Genomic DNA, 24813 nt, shown 5'->3' on the forward strand with positions numbered 1-24813 from the left:
CTTATGTCTACCAGCAAAACACCTCCTCATTCTTTAAAACCTATCTAGGACTATCTTTTAACCGAAAGACTCAGCTGAGCTTGTTCCTGTCCTCCAATATAAAATGAACTGCTCTTGCCTTATTCCTGCTTTCCAATGCCCACAACCTTAGGTGAGAATATTAGGACAACTACTACCGTTGCTACGGTTACTAACTGTAGGGCCACTTTACTTAGTATCACCATGTCTCATGCACTCAGCCTGGTCCTTTCTATGTACTAAAATGTGATAGCCAGGGAGCAATCACAGGGCTCTATACTGTGAAGAGAAATGAGGCATCAATACCCTAAATGAATTTCCTAAGGCGACATGAGAAGTAACTACCAAAGTACACGTTGTATCTAGTGTCCTGCAGAGAGTAGGGACCTGCTGTGGTTTGAATGTGGCCCCAGAGGCTCTTGGGTAGGACCCTGAATCTCTAACTCATACACTGACAGTATTTGGGCTAGTGCCTTTGGGAGGTAGCTGGGGTGAGTTGAGGTCAGAAACGGATGCATAAATAGCTCCCTAGGAGGGGAAGAGAGACCCAAACCAGCACCCTCGCTCTGAATGCCCTCAGCTATGGGACCAGGCAGCAAGGAGGTCCCCACCAGGACAAGTGAAACTTGGTGCATGCTCCTGGCCCCTTCAGCCTCCAGTACCTGAGTCAAAAACTTCAGTTCTTTATAAATCACCTGGTCTCATGCATTTTGTTATAGTAACAGAAAGCAGACTGCTCCATACATGTTTGCTAAGATGGTTAGATGGCCAAGTGTATACAAAGACCCTCATTTTCCTATGAAAAGTTACTTAAAATAAGTGTTAAATGATCTGAGAAATCTAAAATTCCAAAGAATCCTGAAGTAAGCCTCTGAGTTACTTAGAAAGTACACACACACACACACACACACACACACACACACACTTTTTGGTGGTGGGAGTGGTGCTGGGGAGGAGCCAACAGCTGCACACAGAACAGGCAGGCTCTGTAACACTGACCAACACCCTCAACCCAATATATACACTTTCAGAGTGAGTATTCACTTTCAGAGTCTTCTAGGTTATAAATTTGAATTTATATTTGGCTTTCTTTCATTTTAAAATTTTATATTATTTTCATTTCAACACAGTCTTACTAAGTTGCTTGGACCAGGCTCGATCCTGGGATCCTCCCGCCCCTTACACCAGTGGTTCCCTAAGACCTCCCTCCTCAGCTGACAGAGCCAGAGCATCATACAGCCCCTTCCTTCACATACCCGAGCTTCTAATCTGTGTAACAGCAAGAGTGTGTCTGTCCTGTCTGCATCTGTATCCTAGCACCTGCCAGACACCTGGCTGATGATAATCACATAATGCATATTTATGGGCAAGATGAAAGAAAACATCATGAAATCATCTGGGCTCCAGGTACCAAACAAGACGCATATCAGAAAGAGAGAAATTTTTGTCCGCATTCCTTGTTCATCCCATGAAGACGAATGATACTGATGAAGCACCTTCCGCTCTTGTGCAAAAAAGAAGTCTCGACTGGGGATTCGTATCGTGACAACAAAACAACAAAGAAACGGCAGAGTTGAGGGATCAGTCTGCCGATTGCCTAAGCCAAATTCATGTTGTGTCCTGTGGCTTTTGCACAGGTGTATTTTTCAAGAGTGCCCTCGATTTACCTCTAACAAATCGTCTCGAGTCATTTGACCTTGAAAATGGATCTTCAACTTGGAAAAGCCCTTGGTAGCAAATACTGCCAACAAAGAAAGGGTGGCACGGAGGGAAGGCTGGATGGGAGGGAGCTCACTCGGGGGAGCCCAGCGGAGGACAGTGAACAAAGGAGAAGCTGGCAAACCTAACACAGTGCCTGTCTCAGACGAGGCAGGAAGGGCACTTGTGAGAAGTGCCACCTAGAGCCTTGCTTATTCTCTCCCCAACAGGCCTGTAGGGTCTGCTCTTGCTGTGGACTCAAGAGCACAGCTCACACAAAGGCGATGGGACTGCAGACTCCAGCGCAGGCTTTGGTACTAAGCTCCAGAGGACCAGGACTTGCCAGGACTCCTGGTCCTCCCAGCACCTGAATCAGTTCCAGGGCAGTGCTTAGAGTGTCTGGAGATTGGGCCATGAGTGGTGCGCTGCAGCTTGTATAGAATCTCGGCTCTCAGCTCCACCAGCAGCGTGGCCAAGGGAATATCCCTTAATTCTGCTGAGCCAGCTTTCCTCTTAGAATGATGGACGTGCACACCAGCTCTTAGCACTGTCATAGAGATGGCCGGGGATAACACATGTAGAGCACATAGCCGAGAGTCTGGAACCTAGAAAGCAAACCACACAGGCCCCCCTTGTTGCCTCTGTTCTAGTTATTGACAGTACTAAGAGGGGCTATTGGCTTCCACTCTGTCGGGTGTTTGGGGACTGACCCGTCCTCTCTTACTCCCAACCATCCAGTTTCTTTGCATAATAGACATGTGAGGGGCTGGGGATTTAGCTCAGCGGCACAGCAAGCGTGAGGTCGTGAGTTCGATTCCCGATACTGGAAAAAAAAATAGACATGTGAGAGGGTCTTGACTTTTGTGTGTTTAGCCTCAAAAACTCTGCTTTTTTTATCTCCCATAGAGGTGCCCTAAGTGCTTTTATGGGACACCACCCTTGATGCTGAGCTACTTAGTCACCCTGGGTCATCCATCTCCGGCAGTACTGGTGGGATGAGACCAGGTTTGGTCCTGGGTCAGAGCCTGCCCTCACGCCATCTAACCCAGGGCTGTGGATGAGTCTAAACCTCTCTTCCTGCCATCACCCAGGGGCCTGCTGAGCCCCTGGGCAACCAACGACTGGAGCTTGTTTATCAGTGGATTGGAACTTGCTCGCTTACCATTCATTCATTGGGTAGAACTTGTGTGTCAACAAAACATGGTTGCGTACACCTTGCAGTCCCAGCACTCTGGGCGGCCGAGGCAGGAGGCTTGTGAGTCTGAGTACAGCTAGGGCAACACAGTGACTTAGCAAGACCCTGTCTCTAAATGCAGAACAAAGGAAAAAGGAACTGGGTGTGTAGCTCAGTGTGACAGCCCTGGGTCCAATCCCCAGTACCACAAATAAATAATAAGTGAATAAAAACCGTGTTGCCTGCTGACTTTGTGCTGTGGAGCTGGATGCTGTGAGTGTGTCACGGGACCCCCATCCCGGGCAGGTGTGTCTCTTCCTGTGTCACAGCACAAAGAGGGACAAAGAAGAGCAGGTGAAACGAGGAAGGGCAGGCTGAGAGGAGAGGGAGGGTGGGCGTGGGACCCTCGGGCGCAGTCACTGGGCCCAAGTGGCTCTCGCTGTGCGAAGCAGGAGAAGAAAGAGCTCTGTGCCCGGCTCTGCTGGGGCCCAGCATGCGTCTCAGAGCCTCAGAGCACTGCAGCAGGCAGCTCGGCGGCCTCTTTCAAGTCTGGGAAACAGCAGGGGGCCGGCTGGCTGCTGCAAGCTCCCGCCTCTCACTAGAGGCTTCTGGACACCTATAAAGCGCCTTACCTGCCCTTCCAGGTTGCCTGGGTTCAAAGAGGCGATTTCATAAGCAGGACTATAATTAGAGGTTTTATGGTTTGTTGTGTTTTGTTTTGCTCTCTGGGAACAGAAACCTCCTGTCTTATAACGCTGGCAACAGGCGTTGTGTCCGCTCTGTGTTAGGCGCTGTGCACTCGTTGTACTGTTTCGCTTACTGCTGGTCAGAAGCTCTGCATGGGGTATTGCGTTATGTGAGAAGTGGGAATAGTGAGATCAAAGCGTGAGCAATTTCCCCAAGGCTCTGTACAACCAGTCAGACCCCCAGCTGGGGTAGGGTCAGCCTGCTGCCTGGACTGCATGGAAGGGGCGAAAGATGTGTGTCTATGTCTGCCAGATGTGTGTCAGGGTGAGGCCCACAGAGAGAGTGGCCCAGTGGTGCTGATGAAACTGTGTCATCTGAAGATCAGCCCAGGGCTTTCACGGTTTCTACCCAAGGTCAGTGTGTGGAAGGCCGCATCAGGAGAGGTCTTGTATTTCCATACAAAATAAGATACTGGGGTCCCAGAGAAGGAAGGAAGGAAGGAAGGGGTGGTTCTGTTTGGGGAAAATCATTTTAAAAGAAGTGATGCATGGAAACACACACACACACACACACACACAGTGGTGAAGTGACGCTGAATAATACAGTGTGAACCCGGGGGACGTGCTCACACCTACCTACAAAAAAACACTGCCCACCACCAGCCACCCTGATGCCTTTGATGGGGAAAAGCTTTTCCCGAGAACCAGGTGCCTCCTCCAAGTGGGATTACTGCTCTTGCTCGCCAACCCCCCCGGAAATGAACCAAGTGTCTAGGGAAGTCTTCAGGTCTCTTAGATCTCTACCTTACATGTACTACAGGGACAGTGGGATTTTCTCAGCTCTGTGCAAGATGCTCCTGGAGTTCCAAGGGAGACCAGGCTCGATCACACTCTACCTGTGTTTAAGGAACTCACACATCAAATGGGCAACACCCCACAATAAGGTGTATGTGCAAAACAGCCCAGTACGTAAGTACTATGTAAGAAAATAACCAGCGAATTCTACAGAGGAATAGGTGGTGGGGAGCTTCACTTACCTACCCATCCATCCATCATCCATCCATCCATCTACCCATCCATCCATCCATCCATCCATCCATCCACCCATCCATCCTCAGCAGACATGCATAGGCCATCATGACGGCGTCCACACACCAAACACTTAGAAAAAAGGAAAGATGATAGATCAGGCCATTCGGTCCTTGGGAAATGGGGTGGGAATGATCAGTTTCTGTTGGTGGAGTTGTTGTTCCCTGGATTATTCCATCTCTGCTATAGTCTATCTGAGGGTACAGCAGATATTTCCTTGGTAGTTAGGAGCACTCTTGAGAGTAGAATGTTTCTACCATAAAACTCACTAAGTGTTGCTTGCAGTTTAATACTAAATGGTATCCTTACTAGCACCTTTGTAAATAAAGTCAACCCTCCAGACTTCAGAAGTGGGTTTCAAAAAGTATTCATAGCATAACAAAGTTGTAGAGAAAGAACTACTCAATGACCAATTTTACTAGTTTCTAACACCAGGTCACTGGTTTCCCTAATGTTTCCTAAAATAATAATAATAATAATGATGATGATCATGGACAGTCAGCTCTTGCAAAAAAACCATGAGGGAGTCCATGAGGTTATTGATTCCTTTCCCAGCCCACTGTCAAGGGCCATGGCCAACATCGCTTCTCCCTGCAAGACAGCCATGGGGCCTCACAACACGACCCTACTCTTTTCCTGCCCATAAAGACATCCAGCCCCTCCTGGAAGAGGTGCCAGGACTGAGGGACACGAAGAATCTGGACAGACAGGCCTGGCTGGGTCTCCCACTCAGCCTGTTCCCACGAGCACCCACTCTGTGCAGTCATAGTTCTGCTCCGCTGTAGCTGCTTCGTCAAACCTAAGCATAAGGTCAGATACCTCGCCTGCACCTGCCCTTTGCTCTGAAGATTTTCATCCTGGTTAAGTAAGTTTGTTAGGCTTTTCTCTTGCTGAAATGTAGTGTAGAAAGGACAGTAAATACATTGAATTCCATCAGCCGTATGTGTGTGTGTGTTTGTGAGCATGCGCGCTAGGACTTAAACCCCAGGCCTCATGCTAAGTACACGCTCTACCACTGAGCTACATTTGCAGCCCTTCCAACCTTTTCTTTAAAAATCTGCTTGAAAAAGAGAAGCTTTGACTCAGAAACGTCATGATTATTCAAACGGGTGGAAGTGAGCAGCTTGCTGAGATAACACAAAATGTGTTCCCCCTTCTGAGAGTACCTGGTGTCCAAAGTACACGCACTCAACCCTGGTCCACTGTACACCCACTAGACCGGGCGCCTCTGGACGGGGACAGGAGCTTTGCCATTTTGCTGTCCTCCGGTGCTTAGGAAAGAAGCCTAGACCATGTTCAGGGTTCTGCGGGATAGAGGATTGAGGGGCGGGGTGAACACACAGCAAGCGGGCCCCAGAACTGTTAAGAACTGCAGGGGCCAAGAGGCTAGGGTTTGATATACCGAGAACCCGCGGCCTTGAGGTGTGTGAACTCAAAGACGGACAGAGAGGATCCCTCTATGAAGTGCAGGCTATCTGTCTCCGGGGTCTCTGGAGCACAGGACAGTTCCTTGGCAGGGGGTGGGGGGGAGTAAGGGGCTGTTCAAGGTCTGTGTGCAAGGGTGGGCCCTGTGTGCAAGAGTGGGCCCTGTGTGTTGGGGACAGGGATTATCAAACCCCTTGGGTAATAAATTGTACTGGCCGAGTTTGGGAAATACCGAAAAAATCAGGCCCAGGAATTTAGGCTTGGTAACAGGGAATCTCCTAAGACCTTCACCCCACCCACCGCTGTCCCCCGCAGCTATGTACGAATCAATCTTCACAAAGAGCCGACAAACGTTACTGCAACTTAATATGTGTACCGTCTAAACCAACCGAGCCCTGCAGGCCTTTGAAATGCAAAAGGCTTCGGCTTGCTTTCACGATCATTTGTTTATTTGTCTCCTAAAGTCATGCAGGATCCCTGTAGAGAAAGGGTTCCAGGACACACGGGGTGGGACGCCGCGAGGGATACGCTGGGTCTCTATCCCTAGGGATTTACAGCTCAGTGGTGGGGACAAGTGTGCACACACAGGTCCGCAGAACAGGAGGTGACAGTGTCCACACAGGGTTTCCATAGATACTGCCTGGAGGCGGTGTGGGAAACCGAGAGGAGATTTTCGGACGATTTGAGGTCCCACTCAAGTTTAGAATTGTGATGGGAGTAGAACCCTTTTTTGAAAGAAAAATTTTAAAGCAAGAGCCAGAGTCAAGGCCTGAACGCCCAGGGGCTGGAGTAGGGAGCGACGTCCCTCCAGGGGCGCACACAGGGACAGCTGGGTTTGCGCCCCGCTGAGCTCCGGAGGCCGAGACCCGGACCTCGCCGAGGGAAGCGCGGGGGGACTTCGTGCCTCACCGCTGCGCAGCGTCTCAGCACCTACTGGTTTCCTTTCAAAAATCCTCCTCCTGTTTCCTAAAGAGTTCTACCCGTTGGAGGTGGGGAACGTTTTCCAAAGTCAAAGGGTGAGTGAAAGGTCTCCAGGCGGTCTGGAAAAGAAACCTCGCACTCAGGGTGCCCGGAAAGGAGATGTTGGCGAGGCTGGGCCCGGGGAACCCACTGGGCAACGCCACCTCAACCTCGCACCCGAAGGTCACCGGCCGGGGCGCGCAGGCTGCAGGCCCGACCGGGCCGCGCTCCCCACCCTGCGGGCGGGCGAGGGGCAGAGGCGGGGAGCGAGGTTAGGGAGGGAGGGAGAAAGCGCGAGGGAGGGAGGAAGAAAGGGAGGGAGGCGGCGTCATGTGATCCGCTTCCCTGCTCCTTGCAGCGTCCACAGGCGGCGGAGCGGCCACAATCACAGCTCCGGGCACCGGCGCGAGCGGATCGAGCGGAGCGGCTGGCGCCCGGGCCGGCCCCGTCCTCGCCGCGCTCGCGCACCGGGAAGTTTTGCGGCGGCGCCCTGCTAGGGGCGCGGAGGCGCGGAGCGGGGCGCGCGGGAGGAGCGGAAAACACGCCCTGGAGCGTTTATTGCAAGAGGAAAAGGGGAAAATTAAAATAAAATAAAAGGCAAGGGGGCCCGCGCGCGGAGATGGCGGGGGCAATCATAGAGAACATGAGCACCAAGAAGCTCTGCGTGGTCGGCGGGATCCTGCTGGCGTTCCAGGTCGTCGCCTTCCTGGTGGGCGGCTTGATCGGTGAGTGCGGGAGCCGAAAACTTTCCCCTTCCTCTCGCTCGCTCTCGCCGCGTCCCCGGCCCCTTCCCCCTGGCCTCTTGGGCGAGTTGTTACAGTATCACTGCCTCGCTTCTATGATCTAATTAGTCCGGCTATTGTGCTTAAGAAAGCAGAGCTCCATGGGGCTCCGTGGGACACAATCCAGTCTAGTGGCCGAGAGAAAAGGAGGGGAAAAGTTTTGGCCTAGTTTCAGTATCCACTTGAAAGGCCGGAGGGGGTGGCGGGTGGGGATCTGAGGCCTGGCGGCGGTCGCCGAGGACTCGCTGCGCTGCGAAGTTGATCGCCCCCCCCCCCCCCCCCCCCGCTTCGCTTTTTTCCCGCCCCCCTTTTTCTCCGGGTTCGCTTCCCTTCAGCTCCCGGAGGGCAGCGGAGTCCACTTTAGGAGAACAACGGGAGAGTCGGGGAGCTGCGCCCGGCGCGCACCCGGGGCTCTGCATGCGCGAATGTCCCTGCTGGGGTGACGCTTGCATTTGGGGTCCCAGCCTTCGCGCCCTCTCAGGTGCCCACGGGGGACCGCGGTGCACGAATCTTAGCTGCGGGTTGGAGGTGGCGCGGGCAGGGAGGGTGTGAGGGTCCTTGGCACCCCGCGGAGTTGGGGAGCTGGAAGAGAAGAGCGTCCCCCCACCAAAAAAAGGTGTTTCTTAGGCCTGCTGTCCCCGCCCCCACTTCTTAGAGCCCTGGAGCCGGCGAGTCTGGAGCCCTTGGTCTCCCGCAGGTGACAGCTCCGAGTCTGGGGTGACGGCGCCCACCCTGGGAGACCCCCAGCGGCGCGCACTCCGGGACCTCGGAGCTCACAGGCTCGGCACAGTCCGCGCGGGAAACCTGCCTCCCCCGCCGCCGCCCCACCTCCACGCGTCCTTCTCGGGTCCCACGCTCGCGTCCCCTCCCCGCCTGCGCGTTTGGGACATCCCGGCACGAACTTCAGCGCCAGCTTCGAGCGGCGCGGAGGGAAGGCTCGGCGCCTCCTTCCAGGCCCGGCAAACTTTGCGCAGTGGAGGCGGCGGACGGGGTCCCGCGCGCGTCCCCTCGGGCTGCACCGGCGTGGGCGACTCGGGCTGCATGCCGGGCGTTTTGCCTGCAGACTTGGGTCTGATGGGGGAACAACGTTACGGACAGCCTGGCCCTGGAAATCACCGTAACATCCGAGCTAATTGTTTTAGACAAAGGAGAGTGCGAGAAGCTTCAGGAAGAGTGCGGTTTCCGCGGGAGATCGCGCCTTTCTGTGGGCTCGTGTCCGCGAAGCAGGAAGAGCGCAGAGTTTTCTCGCGCCTGTCCTCAAGGTGGGCCAAACAGCTTCGCCTTGTTATTTCTGGAACCTTCACCCTCGGTGCACACGCCGGCGCGTGCGCGCGTACACACACACACACACACACACACACATACACACACACACGCACGCACCCCGGTTTGGCTTTTGTGTGCTGAAAGCCTGTTTGGCTCCGCACAATCTCCATGTTTCCCTGTATTGGATTTTTCGAGGCTTTTAATACCTTCTCTGCTGGGAGCCCAGGGCAGCCCTCTGCGCCCTCACCCTCGGTGATTATGCAGCGGTTACAATTACACCTCTTGGTGAGCAGTTGCAGTTAGATGCCATTGGATCTTGTGTGATTTCAGTGGCAGACCATAATTAAAATTTCTTGCACCTTGTGCTTTCAGAATTAAATTGGCCTATTATCCCTGTCTGACCTTCATCCTCTTTGAGGTTTTTGCACAAGCAGTGAGCCATTACACATAGTTTCTTGGTGTGCACTGCGTTTTCTTTTGCTGAAGCTGATCTCCTGGGTTTGGAGAGCCCTTTAACCTCGCTGGAGCTTCCTAGGGCGCTTCTGGAAGGAGCAGGATTTCTGGAATCTTACTACTGCCTAGGAGGAGGTCCAAGGAGCCCTGTGATGGGCTGCTGGACCCTGGAGGTGCTGTAGCTGCAGAAGAGCTGTTTGTTCACAGCAGAGCTTGTGTGGGGTATGTAGAGTAGTGGATTGTTTTCCCATAGAACTTAGTGAGCATAGCAGACAACCTCACCGTGGATGGCAGGTCCTCTTCGTGAATAAACTGCTTCAGGTCCAACTTTCTTTGGGGAAGGAAAATATCTGTGTGTACTATTCCTCGGGGTAAAATTGTTGTATGGTATGAGTTTACTCCTCACCTTTCCCCTCCTCTCTTGCTAGTTCTGAAACTGGACACACTAGAACGAGCCCGTGATGAATAGTGCCTTAGCCTTTCAGCTTCCTACTGGAGAGTAATTTTTTGCCTCTTAAAAAAACCTAGGAATTAGGTATGCTATAAGACCCAAATATGGGAAAGGAATCTTTTTTTTTTTTTTTTTTGTCTTTTTGAGACAGGGTCTCGCTATGCAGTTCAAGTTGGCCTTGAGCTCACTTTGTAGCCCAGGCTGGTCTCGAACTCACAGCAATCTTCCTGCCTCAGCCTCCTGAGTGCTGGGATTACAGGCGTGTGCCACCACGCCCAGCCTGGGAAAGGAATCTTAACCAAAGGTAAGTGATAGGCTCTCCCACCCAACTTCCTCCCTACCTTGGCAAGTAAATGAAACTAAACAAAGAATAGAACTTCAGCAACGTGGGATAGGTAGTGGGAAGAAGAATTTATGACCCAGAAAGTCAAGATGAAGTTTAAGAACCAACACATCTTCTCCCCCAAGGTGGAACAGAACTCACTGCCCAATGCTGCTGCTGCACAAGGGGCCCAATGTGCGGGGTGAGGTGTCTCCCCAGTACATCTGCAGGAGGCCAAGGCAGAGAAGGAGAAGTGCATGCCAAAAGGGCCATGGTCCTTCCTACTCACGGCTGCCTGTCATGGAAGGAGACATGGCGGATTAAGAAGGGAGGATCCAGGCTGCAAAGCTCCTGACCGGGAGGGTTTAAGCACCCCACGCAGAATTCCCCCACATGAAAACCCACAGCCACCACCCCAGAAGACTGTGACAGGCCAGGAGCCCTGAAGGCTCTCAACACATGGGCTTGTGTCCTTGCTGGTGGGGGAATGAGTTTAAAGTCTCTTTCAGTTCCAGTTGTGTAATCCTTGTAGCACTGTTTTACAAGGTATCTGGATTGGTATGTGGCTGTGCTTTCTGGAATTGGTGTGAAAAATGTCAGCCATAAAAGCAAATGGGAAAGTTGGAGTTTTGGTACAGCCAGCTTAAGTCCTTCCTCACCCCCACAGTCTCCTTATCAAGTTTGATTATTTGTTTGTGTTTGTCTTTCTTGCTGCTAAACCTTTCATGGGATTTGGCAAAAAAAAGGCTCTGGAAGTTAATATAAGACAACTTGGAGTATAAATTCAGTGATTTATATCATGCTTTTGTAAAAAAAAAAAACAAAACAACAAACTTAGAGCCACTATAAAATCAGGCATCTGATTGTTTCCTTCTAGACACAGAAAGCTTCTTAAGTGGCTAGCTTCTTTAGTATTTAGCATTCGTTTTAAAATTTAAGAACCCCTGAAGGAAAGGAATAAATTTTCCAAAGATATAGCTTAATCTTTATCCTTCTTAAAAATAAGCACGCAGAAAAATTTAAAAATCATTCTCCTTTGATTTCATGTTTGGTGAATTTAGTTCGGAAGAGGCAGCTGCAGCCTGCACCAAGACGACAGCAGACTGAAAATCTTGAACTTCCATCCCTGGCCTATTACGAGCAATTTTCTCAGCTTCAAATTAGTCACATCTGGGGGATATAATGGTTGAAAAAGCAGGTCATTTTCCTCGCCTGTTCTGAAACTATTACGGGTGTGAAGATCAGGATGAGAGGAAGAGAAAATTGTTGCATGGAGTGTACCCATAAGTGAGCATATTCCCAACACGTATCAACAACCCCTCCATTGTGATTTCTTCAGGAATGCTAGCTGTTTCTTTCAAAAGCGCACACGAGTGGCCTCTTTTTCAATGCTGAGAATGTACTGTAAGTAAGACAAACATATACACACACGTAGTCTAACCTTTCTTGAAATGGTCCATGGATTTATCCACCTTCAGAGAAACAGCGCACATTGTATCTGCTACTATTGTTACGTACAGCTAGTGATGGTCTTGCTTTTGGGTCCTTCAGATCAGCTGTTGTTTCTGCTGCTGTTTATTTGAAAGTTGCAGAATTTTGAGAAATGAAGTAAAATTACAGTTTGTGCAGAGTGTGTGTTTGTTCCCCAGTATGCTCCATTTAAGCTTGTTGTATGTATTTTAACATATCGGTGATACAATATGTGAAATCCTGCAATGTTTGGCTGTCCGGTGAGAATCTAGAAATAGATTAGTTAATTGGTTTTTGGTTGATGTTAATCCATGATTTTCAGTATTTGACTCTGTCTCATTTTGTAAAATTTTGTGTCAAACTAAACCAGACCATTTTTTTTCTCTCTGTTATCTAATGTGGTTTGTAGAAGTCCTGTGTGACCTCGCACATTCAACTCTTAATGACAGGTGATTTTGTTTTACAAACTGAAACAACATTATTTGACTTTTAAAAAGCTGAGCTATCTACTTGCTTAGCGCAAGGATATCATGCTTGTGGCAACAATCTAATGTCTGATCGCTTGCTCCTCTGATTGTTCTTTTAGTGCAGCCTATCGAACCTTCTACTAGAACTTTCCCTTTTCCCTAGCAAAAATGGGAAACATTTCTTTGGAGAACAGGATTATCTGTAGCTTTGAGAGAGCTTCAGTTTCCCTGCCTGAAAATCATGTCTAGATTTAAAACCTTCTGGACATGTTTGGGTTTTTTTGTTTTGTTTTGTTTTGTTTTGTTTTTTTCCGGTATCAGGAATCGAACTCATGACCTCATGCTTGCCAGGCAGGCGCTGTGCCATTGAGCTATATCCTTGGTCCCAGGCATGTTTTGTTTTGTTTGTTTTGAGGTAGGGGCTGCCATGTAATTCAGGCTGGGCTTGAACTTACTATGTAACCCAGGTTGGCCTCTAGCTGACAGAGATCCTCCTCCCTCAGCCTCCTAGGGTTATAGGCCTGCACCACCACATCTGGCATCATTGACACTTTATAATAACTTGGTCTTTATATTAAAAAAACAAAAATCTGTATAGACTGAGGAAAGATTCTTACCTTGTTTTCCTCATTAAAGGTATTTCTGTGGAGACTTGGAATCTGCTGAGATTGTATAAAGGGCTTTTGTGCCAGTTACCTAATTTGTATTTATCTGGGCCTACTGTGTGCTTGGGATTGATAGAGCTACATGGTGCCCAGGGAGTTGGTACAGAGGAGACTTAGAGGTGAACCAACTAAAGGAGCCCCCCTCCTTTGGACAGAATTGGTAATTAAAATCAGAGCACTTGATTACAGAGATACATCCCTAGCCCCTTTTACATTTTATTTTGAGATATAGTCTTGCTAAATTGCCCAGGCAATTCTCAAACTTGTGATCCTCCTGCCTCAGCCTCTCTCAGGGCTGGGATTCCAAGTGTGTACCACCATACCTTGCAGAGACAAGCCCTCCTTAATCCAAGTTTACCAGCAAAAGATTTCTCATGTTACTTTCTAGCACCAAGGTAATTTTCATTTATTTACTTGGAATTCAAGAACACGTGAAATTAGATACCTTGCTAATTAGACCATCAAATCTTATGTTAATATTTCATCTTGCAATAAATATGTGGATAAAGTAATATAATGTCTAACATGCCTTAAATTTGCATTATTTGCCAGATAATCCAATAATATCTAGATGATTATACAAAGAGCCTTGTCAGACTGGCATTTTTATGCCCATTTTACAATGTCAATAAACCACGGTGCACAAAGATCTAGTAAAATTGCTTAAGGTTACCTAGTTTAGTTGAGGTGAAAGGTGGTTCTCAACTCCAGTCTGACGTCACCATCAGCCACTGGGGGGTGCCCCCTCTTCTCCCCAGATTTTGACTTTTAGACTGAACAGAAATGATTTGAAAGCAGAGAGACAATGAGAATCACTGAAACTGGAACCAGTTTCCTGCTTTGCATCATCAGGTTATAAATGCAAGGAGCAAACATTCAGTATGCCGTAATGGAGCCCATCTGTGCAGACCAAAACCAAAGCCTCCCCTGCCGAGGCTAGGGGAGGTACCTTGAAGGCGCAGATGCTCGTCCAGCCAATTCCCCACAAGTTCTAACTGGTCCCGAGTGTGTGAATCACCTAGTGTCTGAGCAGACAAGCTCATTAGCTGGGAAGTGTTTGAGATTCTGCTACCCTGAGGAAGGTTCCTTGATCCCATCTTCCAAGCTAGTGGTTTTAACATATTTGTATAGTGATATAGTAAGGCTGGATTTTCTCAAAGGAGTCCGCTGAGGCTGGAGAGGGTTTTAGAAACTGTGGATTGGCTGTGATGAAGAGCAGTTAAAGGAGAAGCCTCTTGCCTAGAGAGCCCAGGTCCCTCCCGTGAAGGAGCGACCACACCTGTGTATGTCCACCTCCACGCACAATAGTGTCAGCATTCCCATCTACAGGGGTCGCTATGCAGACACCGTGAGTTTTGGCCTTTGGACAACATTTCTGTGCAGTTTATGTTTGGGGGTGGGGAGGACGCTGATGGGTTTTCTCTACTGAAAGATCTGCTGCCCTCGATCTTGCTAGAACCTCCGACAGGGAACGGCGGGCAGAACATTAAGACACAAAACAAGTGCGGCTTGGCCACTGGAATCCCATCCTTGAGTTCTGTGGTGGGGGCCTGGGGAGTCACACGGCCCCAGTTCTGGGGACAAAGTACCTGATAAGGATGGGAGTGGACAGGGACGGCTGCGGCACTGAAATTCTCAAAGAAGCCAAAACTTTCCCTTTTCCTGAGGGGGCTCATGGAAAAAGATAGATAGGTTACAGAAAGCGGGAACCCGCATCGTGGATGGTGGTCTTTAGGCTTTGCTGCCGCCTCCCTACACCGGACCATCCTCTGCACCCCATCCCTCATCCAACCGTAGCAGGGACCAAAAGCGGATGGACATCTGGCCAGGAGTCAGAGGGGGCTCTAGGACAGATGCTCTTTGAGGGTATGTTGGGTGACTCTGTGGCGTGTCCGTGTATTGCCTCACTCGGTGCTCATAAAATGCTGAGGGGCAGTCGCGGCTCCTGTCTCAAATTTTCAGACGCATCTCGGGCTTCTGTAAGGGACTCTTGTGAAGTGACAGAGGCGGCGAGCAGAGGGCAAAGGAGTCAGCCGTGATCCTTGGTGGAATCCTAAGCCTTGCACCTAAGCCTAAGGCCATTGTCCCTTCCATTTCCGTGGGGAACAAAGGGGTGAGCGCGATGAAACTAATGCTGCACAGTTTAAACAGGCGATGAAAGCTCAGCTGTGCTTCTGTGACTTCCCTTAACCCAGCAGCCCTGCGATTACTGATCATTAGCTTAGCTATGTCCTGAGCGCTGATCTCAACTCCTGACACATAATAACCCCGGATCCTAAGGGCGGACGGGTGCTCGCTGCCATGCTCCTGGGGGCAGTACAGGCCCCCTCCTGCCACAGAAGGTACTGCACGCAGGAGAGGGTGGCTGAGGGCTCTAACAGAAAATGGCCCGGAGAATCACTCTTAGCCTTAGCGTGCTTAGGTCCTGAGCAGAGCGGCAGAGGGGAAAGGGGAGACCGGAGCAGGGTAAGAGCTCGGGAAGGAAAAGTAAGGCATCTGCAAACATCTTTCAGGACACGGCTTGCCTTTCTAAAACCTAGTTCTCTGTCTGTTTGTTTGGTTGTTTTTGTTTTTTTTTTTTTGGTACTGGGAATCGAACTTGGGACCTTGTGCTTGCTAGGCAGGCGCTTGTGCCACTGAACTATATCCCCGGCCCTAAAACCCAGGTCTGATGCCCTATCCTGCCCCAAGGGAGCGAGCACTTCCACTTACAAGGGCCGCTTCGATCCTGGGCCTTCAAGTGCAATGTTCTGCTCCCTCGTTTTCCATCCTCTTGCGTTCTCTTAATAACCCTTGGCAAAGTGGTGTTCTTTTCTTTTTTGCTTTTTCTTATTCTTCCCCTTAGCCCACACAAATTATAAGGCCTTCTTAAGTTTCTGGTTTATTCCCTGGGTTAGCTCAGGGGCTTACCCATAGATATACTTCTCCAAGAAAGCAGAGGTAATTGAAAGGAAAGACCAAGTTACTACATTTGTTTTGGCAAGGCATTATGATTTTTCTTTAGAAAGGAGGTAATTGGTCTAGAAGTGGTTGACTCTGTGTGTTGTTTTTTTTTTTTTTCCCCTTCAAGCCCTGGATTAATAAGGCCAAGCCCAGGGGAGCTGACTGGGGCCAGTTAACCGCTCCTGAATCCTGGCTCCGCCCTCAGGGAGCTTGTGGTGTCCAAGGAGCATTCGTTGGTGGGGACAGTCTTGCTGGGACACCCAGGCAAGGTGTGGACTCCGTGATTTGGAGGCACCAACGCTCGATGGCTGCAAGGATTAAATATCCCTGCGGTCCACTCTCTCAAGGGCTTGCATCTGCTGGGGTGTCTCAGTGAACTAGGCGCGCGAGAGATGCGATTTCCAAAGGACTTTTCATTGACAGAACCTGCTTAGCTCCATGTCTGTCTCTTGTGCTTTTTCTCTGTCCGTCCCTGTAGATCCTACATCACTTATTTTCCATTCTTTTCCTTCCCTGGGTTCCTTTCAGATTCATGCATCTACGGAGGTGGAAGGAACAGGAATGACCCAAAGCATCACTAGGTCTGAGCTTGCAAGTCCAGGGAAGGTACCTTACTTTCCTATCGCATGCTGTGTTGTATCCGAACATCTCCTTATGAGCCTTCCTTCAATGCTGAACACTAATACTGTTACAGAGGACTAATAAATAACCCAAGTCTAGCTCATTCTCCGGATGCGTACACACTTCACCCCCAAGAGAAACCCTCATGCTTTTGCTTTGATCTGTTATTTTTTGCTTTGCACATAGTTGCCGTAAAGCTTACTCAGGCCACTGTCCATGTCCCCACTTTTCAGGTGGGACAGTTCACCAGAGAAACTCACTGGTGACCGAAGGACCCAGGACTGGGGTCACATGAGGACCGAGACAAGAAATGGATTCAAAGTCTAACGACAATGAGAATGTGCAGGATTCCGAGGTTGCGAGTACCCAGAAGCCCCTGCTCTGGAGGCGGCTGCACTTTACAGGCTAATTTGATGCTGGCTGCCCCTGGGCTACGGACCTTGGCAGCACTAGGTTGTAAAGATGAAGGGGCCACGGAGCCCCTCCCACTCTGCCTCAGTCCAGCAGGAATCCCAGCCTCAGGAGAGGAGGCCACTCCATTCCCCACGCCCTGGCTTGGGCTCAGTGCCCTGCCTTGATCCAGTCAGTGCTCCAAAGGTTTATTTCTTTCTGAGTTTCGCCGTGAAGGTCGTGGGACTTCTGTCTCGGGCAGTCACAGAGTTACGTGCAGAGAGTTCCCAACTTGTGCTTCTTACCGCTTGATGGACTTGGTTGTCAGTCCCTGGAAAGAGGGTCGTAGTAACTGCCTTCCTCTTGCCGTTCTACATTCTTAGTAAATTTAGCTAATCATTTATGGAGCAACAGTATTACAGGCAGAGTCTTTCTGTCCTACGTGAGTTTAGATAGATGGACGTTAGAGACAACAAACAAACCTGAATTCCCTCCTAGCTTGCTAAGGGTGTGGTGCATTCCCTTCTTCATGCTTGGGGAAATATTGTAAATTCAAACTCTTTTAAAACAAACACACAAACAACAGGCAGTATGGTCCTTACCCAATCCGACCCAAAGCGCAGCCTCTGTGTTTAGTTTGAAGACTCACTCAGAGGCTCCCTTGACGTGGAGGAGCTTTGTGGCCAGCATAACCCCAATGCCTGGAGGTTCAAGGGGGAGAGGTCACGAGGCCCCATATTTGGGGGGGCATCTATATACAAAAGAAGCCATAAAGTCACCTCCTCCTCTGTCATTACCATTTTTTCACTCCAAAGCTAATTGCAAGGAAATTCACATTGCCAAAACTGGGCTTCAAATCTTGAGAACGCCAGCCTTGTTTTTTTTCTGGTGATTTGAAAGATGCCAGCATCTTACCGTGAATTCCTCCCCGTTTTCCTTTCTGTTGAAACCTGAGCAGTCACAAGGCACTGCTTTCTCTGCACCAGCTCCTGCAGCTGAGGTGAACCTTGCTGTTTAAGCCTCTTAAGTGTGCATTTAGGTCATCAACCACCGAACAATCGGGTTCCACGGTGTTCATTCCAGCCCTCTCCCCAGGCAGACTTGGTCTTTGGGGGTGCAGATCCTTTTCCTCTGCTTCTGCGTGTTTTATCTGCTCTCCTTTAAGCTATGGCTCGCCCCAGAGTGGAATGCCTCTAGTGTGGAAGAGACAGGCCCACATTCCTTTCTTTCTCTGTTCTAGGAGCAGCTAGTTCTGGCTCGAAGGAACCAGGCTCCTCCGGCATTTGCCCCTGCATGCCTGTCTTAAGAAGTTGTAGATAAGATCTGTGCTGCGGCTTTCAGCGGACGGCACCGGTGGGCCTGGCCTTCATTTATAGAACACGTCTGTACTTAGAAAGATCAGCTTCTCCAGAAGCACTTGGGGTCAGGCAGCTGGGGCCCTTAGATGTCTTGTTACTGATTGCCCCGCCCCTGAAAACACAGGTCTGTGAGCGTGCTCCGTTAAATTCCTGCGTGGTCTTTGCACCCACACAGAACACCAGATGTTTCTAGACGACCGGGCAAAAAAACTTGCAGCAGAATAATTTTTAATTTGGGATTTTTAAACTAAAAGGGCACCAAGGTCAGCTTTTAATTAGCATTGTTTCTGTTTTTACTGATATCAAAAGAATTCCTCCATGTCCCTCTTCCCCTACCCCGAACCCACTTTTCAAAAAGGGGAAGGAAGAGTAGTTGAAGGGACCATGAACAGTTTGGGATCTTAACAAAGCCAGGGTTAGTACAGGCGTGAGACAGGCATTTTCTGGTTGAGGACTTGAGCACAATATTTACACCAGCTCTGTCCAGGGAGCCTTTAACCTCACATGCCGCAGGGTGCTTTGGAATGTTGAAGCTTACCTGCTGATTGTTACAGGACTCTTGGGAAATCACTGCTATTACAGGATTCCTGGGAAATCGCTGCAATCACAGGATTCCTAGGAAATCACACCACTACAGAACACCAGAGTATTAGCTGGAGTTTTCCATATGATGGTTTTTGTTCACTGAAAAACATACTAATCCTTCTATTCAAAGTGATCAGATTTCCAACTAAGGGAATGCTATTTTATCAGTGGCAGTGATTGGCTGTATCTGCTTAGTATCAGACTTGCTTTGTGACCTTGACAAACCATTATCATGGGTGTCCAACGTGTTGCCTGGCCTGGGCTTCACTGAGCGAAGAGGAATTGTCATGAGCCACTTATAAAATACACAATATAATCAACCTAGATAAGTAGGAAAATTCCTTTTGAAAAATATTTTTTTTATCATAACATTTACAGAAGCAAGACGCAGGAAGCCCACAGGGTGCAGCTCGGACAAGCTGGAATGCTGTGGGCCTCATCTAAAAACGTTTCCTCATCTAAAATATTCCACTTCACAGGGAGGTTGTGCCTGAGAAAGCATAACTTTCGAGCTTACCTGTGCAGAGGTGTTAGATTAATCGGGACAGGGAAGCCAGTCGCCTGTATTAAAAGTTGCCACAAAAAAAAATATGCATGAGTCATTTTGTGTCTTTTTAGACCCAGGAGAGGTTATTTCTGCTCCTTGAATGAGTAAAATAAAATGAGCAACTCTGCAATCCAGCCAGGAGTGGTGGTTCTCACCAATAATCCCAGCTCCGGAGGCTGAGGCAGGAGAATCAGAAAGTTCACAGCCAGCTAGGGCAACTTAGCAAAACCCTGCCTCAAAATGAAATTGAAAAAGTGCTTGAGATGTAGCTCAGCAGTAGAGCATTTGCCTAGCATACCTGAGGCCTGGGGTTCAATCTCTAGCGCACCCACGCACGCGCATGTGTGTGCCCGCATGCACACACACGCACACACACACACACACCAGTAATCCTGCTTGATGGCCTTCCTACTGTGCATGATCTATGCTATGCTAATCAATAGTGTAGGAAGCATGTTATTCACATACGTGGTTAACTTCAACTGATAAATTTACTGTTTTGGTTTAGCTGGCAGTAATTTTCACAAGGTTTAATTTGAATTTTAAGTGTTTTCCTTTTTGAATTCTGGGCCAGTGTACATGGATTATTTCTAGCACATATAAACCCAAGGTAGCAGGACTTTTAATATCACTCATACGTGGGGGAGATCTGTTCCGTCTGCGCATGTTGCACAGTGAGCCCCAGCAGTGCTTCTGTTTTACATTATGAAATTGGAGTCACGGTCCACTGGGACGTTTTTTTTCCTTCTGGATATAAAATGTGTGACAAAGACCTTTGAAAGTCAAGCTTTGAGAAAAAAGTGATCTTTTGCTAGTAAAATATTAACTATTGAAACACTAGCTAAATTATAGTGGTGTATCATCAAAAATTATAAACAAAAAAGCACATAAACATATACCCCCTATAAACCTATAGCTACCTGAGAAAAAAGATGGTCTACTTTGCTTCCCTATAGCTGTGGTTGTTACCACAGACCAGTGCGGTATCGGTACCTATTAACATATGCGGGATAAAGGCACAAATAAATGCTTTGTATTTCGAATCTGTTGCAGAGGAAGCAGAAATACTTTAAGGTCTGCCCTGAATTTTGCAATGTTACATTAGTCTCATAATTTCAATGAGAAGAGGGTTCTTATTCTTCACTTGGAGATGGTAGCACCTTCATGGTATGCATACTTACGATTACAACAATCATACAATTTTTCGGAGCTGGAAGGGGATCTTCTATTACATTATGGAAACTAAGGCCCAGAGAAGGCTTAGTGACCACATAACATTTGGACCAAGTCTCCTAACCACTTGTACAGGAATTACTCCTTCTGCCACTGCTCGGCTGATCGTTGCTGTGTCTCTGGTCTGTATTCTTTGATCTTAACTTGGCCATAAATGCAGAAAATTCACTGTGGCCAGTTGTTCGTCCAGTTGGCCGAGTATAGGGGGAGGAAAGGAAGACACACACGATGCAGGGATTTCCAAATTTTGAATATTCAAATGGCAGTGTTGAACGATGATGCACATTTTGTGATTCATTGTCTTTATGAATTTAATGTCTGTCTCTTGCTCCCTGAGGACTGTTTTAAGGGACTTCCTTTAGAAGACGCCATCGTTTTAGTCTCAATTCTTAAAGATGAAATGCCTGTCTTTCTAGATTTCCCTGCTAAGAATTTTGCAGATTTATTTACAGTTGTTCTTCGAGACCAATAGTATATTTGTGATGTCAACTTTTATAAACGCCCTGGACAAGAGAATGTAATTCATGCAAATAACCACCTCTGCATTCCGTCGTGCTAGCTGTGCAGTCTGGTGGGTGGGGACGAGCCCACACGCTCCTCCGGGTTCCCAGAGGCTGTGCAGAGTGTGTGCCTGCAGCCAGAGTGGACCCGAGAGTAGAGCCAGGCAGAGGTGCAGGGCAGAAACAGTGTAAGGAGCTCACACGCATGAGCTGACAGGGAAGAAGCAAAAGCCCAGAGAAAGCCACACAGAGCCCGGACTCCCCAGTGAGACTCCTGTGCCGCCCAGGTATAGTTCATTCTTTCCAAGGTTGGCGCCCTTCAGAGGAGGGGCATTCCCCTTCCTCCATGGACCATCACTGCTCAAGTGGATAAACCTAGGGGAAAGCGGTGTTTGCTGTTCTGAATGTAAGCAAGCATTTGGGGGCAGAAGCACTAGATGCAAACCCTGGCTCTAGCACCGGCTGTCAAGCAGCCTGGAGCAGATGCTGAGTCACAGCACTCGAGAGCCCTCATCTCCTAAGAAGGAAAAGGAGGAGTCATGGTGGTTATCTCTGGACGGTTCGATGCCAGAGTCCACGAGAAGACCTCAGTACTGTGCCTGGCAAACAGGAAACATTTAGCAACAGGAAATAATTCCTTACTAATGGTACTCTTCACCCAGGAGGCAGTTCTTGGAGGTGCACGGCCAGCGACGTTGGAGGCCAGCAGCAGAGGTCTCTGCCAGCTGTCCTCAGTCCCAATGCCTGAATCAGGAAGACTGCTTGTTTCAGTTTAAAAGCAAGGGATGATATATGGGTATTTTTGTCCCTTGCAGTATCCACTTATATTTTTGAACAAGAACACAGTGATACCAGAGGAATCAACAACAAAGAAAATAGAACAAAAGAAATCCTTTTGAAAGCCACCATTGTATTACAATAATTTTAAAAACATATTCCCTTCACCTTTGATTGGATATTTCCACTTTTATGTACAAGAAATGCAACAGCCTCGCTTAGCAGAGTCTCAGGAGCCTATTGTCTCTACCCGGTCCACCAGGGGAGGCTCACTTTGGAAGTTCAGCAGCCAGGGCCTCCGCTCTTCCTCCTAAGCTCTTCTCTACTACTTAACTCGAGACTGCTGTTGAGCCACTGAACCATGGGAAATTCATTTCCAAAATCTGCTTAATTGCTGTGAGACTTTTAATTTGTTCTGGATGATGGTGCTAATGTCTGGGAGCTGGGAGCGAAGCCCTCCAAAGTTGTTAATTTAATCAACCGCTGTGCCCCTGCCTAATGAAGAGGGCAAGCAGATCCTTCTCACAAAGAGGCTGGGTCCCTCCTGACCACCTCGCCAGAGATGAATGAGGGGCCCCGCAGTAAGGCTGAACACTTGGGCCAAATTACCAGGGTGTCCATCTGCATGCTCCAAAGCCCGGGGTTACGTGTCCCGAAATAACGATTGAGTAGGTTTTCTGCAGGTCCTTTGAGTTTTCAGCCCACGATTTTTGTGTGCATGTGTTCACACCTACTAAGCTGCAGAATTCTTTCATCGGCGACCTTCTGTGGTGGCTTTGTCGGCCATCCTTAAGATCATAAACATCACCCTCAGACTACTGCTATTCCCGTGAACCGCTGGCGCTTTCCATGGGGAGACGGGTGAAAGCTTGCTCTGTCCCCATGATAAATTAGCTTGTTTATTCCTCTTCTGCTTGTTTCCATCCTGCTGTTGGTTAGTGTAATGAAGCAGAAGCCCATTGTGTGTGTTCATTGGGTAGCGAGCCTCTGGCACCAAAGGGGGTAATTGAGTAGAAAGGCGGAATGCTGTTGGTGCATGGGAGAAGTTAACACCACATGCGGTCACTGGGCCTCCAGCTTTAATCAATGTGGACACAATGCAATTGAGATTGTGAAAAGGGTTTGTTTATAGTGGGAGAGTAAGGGTCAGTAGTTAATTTGAAATGCTGTAGGTGTGTTTTCCTTGAACCGAGAAGGTACAGAGCGTGTGTCATGGGGGACTGTAAATATCCTCAAGGGAGGGATGTAACTCGGGTGGGGACTGGAAAAGAAGGGCATTGCAGACCTCACGGACCCATCCCATGCTTTATTTAAAATTTTTAACAATCTTTAAAAGGAGAAGGCTGCAGAAGAAACACTACATCAATGCATGGGAGAGAGGCCTAGCTTTCTAAGCAACAACTTTTTCTGTTTTTTAGCAATGATTTCCTTTGAGAAGACATTTAGAGCGCTAGGACATATTGCTAAGAGGACTACTGTGTACTCCTTTGAGAAGTTTCTGTCTTCCAGGATTTCTAACTGTCCTGGCTTGAGTGAAATGACATGAACACCATCAGCCCTGTACTGTTCAGCTCTATACTTTCCCATTTTAGGGCCGCAGTCTGTTGCGGGCGTGTCTGTCTTCGTTTTGGATTATCTGTGGGGCTCCCCATTATTTACGTACCTAGGTTCCACCATCTGGAACCATCATGCTTTTATAATCACTCTTTGGTGCGTCTGAGGGTTAGAGGGGGGCCTGTCCTTTTCTGCAAGGAAACTCTGCAAGCAAACATCTGGTTTTCAGAAGTGATTGTAGGAAAAGAACCAAACATGGGGAGAGCTCCAGGAGGCTGTGGAGCAGCCAAAGGCTGGCCAGGAACTCTGAGCTCCATTGAGTGCACGCTAAATCGGGGTGATGCGTTTGATATTCCCGACGCCTCACTTGGGTAGTGCTTTTATCTTCCTTCAAAGCACTTTTGTAGAAAGCGTCTCATTTGATCTTACCAACACCACTAGAAGATAGGCCAGTCCACCTAGGATATTTACATTTTGAAGTTATGGAGACCAAGATGGAGAATAGCTTTGTGTGTGGTATGTTGTGGCCGTAGATTTGTTATAGTGGGAAGAAGTTGGAGACCTGAGAGATTAAAGCTGTGTATCAGCCAAGCACTACTTTTTGAGTGCTCTGCTAGGACAATAAATGCGATCTGTGGTTACTTTACCTTCCTCCATGTAACACATTGAAACCAGGCAATGCTGAGCTCTATCCCTATCCCTTTTCGTTTTTTTTTTTTTTTTTTGGAAAGTCTCACTAAGTCACTCTCCTTGCCTCAAACTTGTTATTCTCCTGCCTCACCCTCTTGAGTGGCTGGGATTTCAGGCATGTGCCACCATGCCCAGCTCTACATAACCATTCAACAGCTTGTGGGGTGCCGAAGGGCCCAGGTGTTTTGCTTTTTCTCTTGGCAGAATCTAGGTCTTTGGAATCTTGGGAAAACTTTAGCAGAGGAATCAGGAAGCACTTTGGAGATATGGTTGAAGCAAATTTATTAGGTTTAGCTGGTGAGGGATGCTACAGTATGGCCATTCACAGTACTAATTCTTCTGTGGTATCCCTTCTTATTCAAGCCATGCCAAGACATATTTTGAAAAGCCATTTTCAGTGTTGCTATGATATCCCATAGAAAGAATGTTATAATTAAATTACTCAATCTCTTTTTCTTGGACTTTCACAATGTAGCCCATTTGGGAGCTATTATTTAAAAAAAAAAAAAAATTGGGAAAACATTCCTTGTAGATAAATTCTTACTTCCCTACTTATTTTCTAATCAATTTCACATCTGTGAATTTTATATCATTATAGATTTTGATGGTCAACCCACCAGCCATGTCTGGGAGTGTCTTATCTCCCTCCAGCTTGGCCAGCACTGAGTATTCTTTAAGATTTTTTTAAA

General features: G+C 48.4%; 3 protein-coding genes across 5 annotated transcripts in view; all 3 read left to right on the forward strand.

The window, feature by feature from the left end:
• The first annotated feature begins 7155 nt into the window (after nucleotides 1–7155).
• On the forward strand, nucleotides 7156–7674 carry LOC106148545 (coiled-coil domain-containing protein 71-like). Its single transcript, XM_013514462.1, has 2 exons — nucleotides 7156–7321; nucleotides 7409–7674. The coding sequence occupies exons 1-2, from the start codon at nucleotides 7171–7173 to the stop codon at nucleotides 7642–7644; spliced, it is 387 nt and encodes a 128-aa protein (XP_013369916.1). The 5' UTR covers nucleotides 7156–7170; the 3' UTR covers nucleotides 7645–7674.
• Wls (wntless Wnt ligand secretion mediator) overlaps nucleotides 7670–24813 on the forward strand; it is a 90908-nt gene continuing 73764 nt past the window's right edge. The window contains exon 1 of the mRNA XM_005385271.2: nucleotides 7670–7775. Coding sequence (XP_005385328.1) covers nucleotides 7670–7775 — 106 coding nt within the window. The remainder of the gene's footprint in view (nucleotides 7776–24813) is intronic.
• The window catches only part of LOC106148544, a 28707-nt gene continuing 11683 nt past the window's right edge, over nucleotides 7790–24813 (forward strand). Inside the window, exons 1-3 of one of the 3 annotated variants that reach the window (XM_013514460.1) lie at nucleotides 7790–8313; nucleotides 8488–9094; nucleotides 11386–12585. In XM_013514460.1, the coding sequence (XP_013369914.1) occupies nucleotides 8250–8313; nucleotides 8488–9094; nucleotides 11386–11431 (717 nt within the window). In that variant the 5' untranslated portion in view covers nucleotides 7790–8249 and the 3' untranslated portion in view covers nucleotides 11432–12585. Of the gene's footprint in view, nucleotides 8314–8487; nucleotides 10120–11385; nucleotides 12586–24813 lie in introns of those variants that run through there. The other 2 variants (XM_013514461.1, XM_013514459.1) reach the window with 2 other exon arrangements.

This window comes from Chinchilla lanigera, unplaced genomic scaffold, assembly GCF_000276665.1.
Source record: "Chinchilla lanigera isolate Chin_1 unplaced genomic scaffold, ChiLan1.0 scaffold00022, whole genome shotgun sequence".
NCBI classification, from domain to species: Eukaryota; Metazoa; Chordata; class Mammalia; order Rodentia; family Chinchillidae; genus Chinchilla; species Chinchilla lanigera.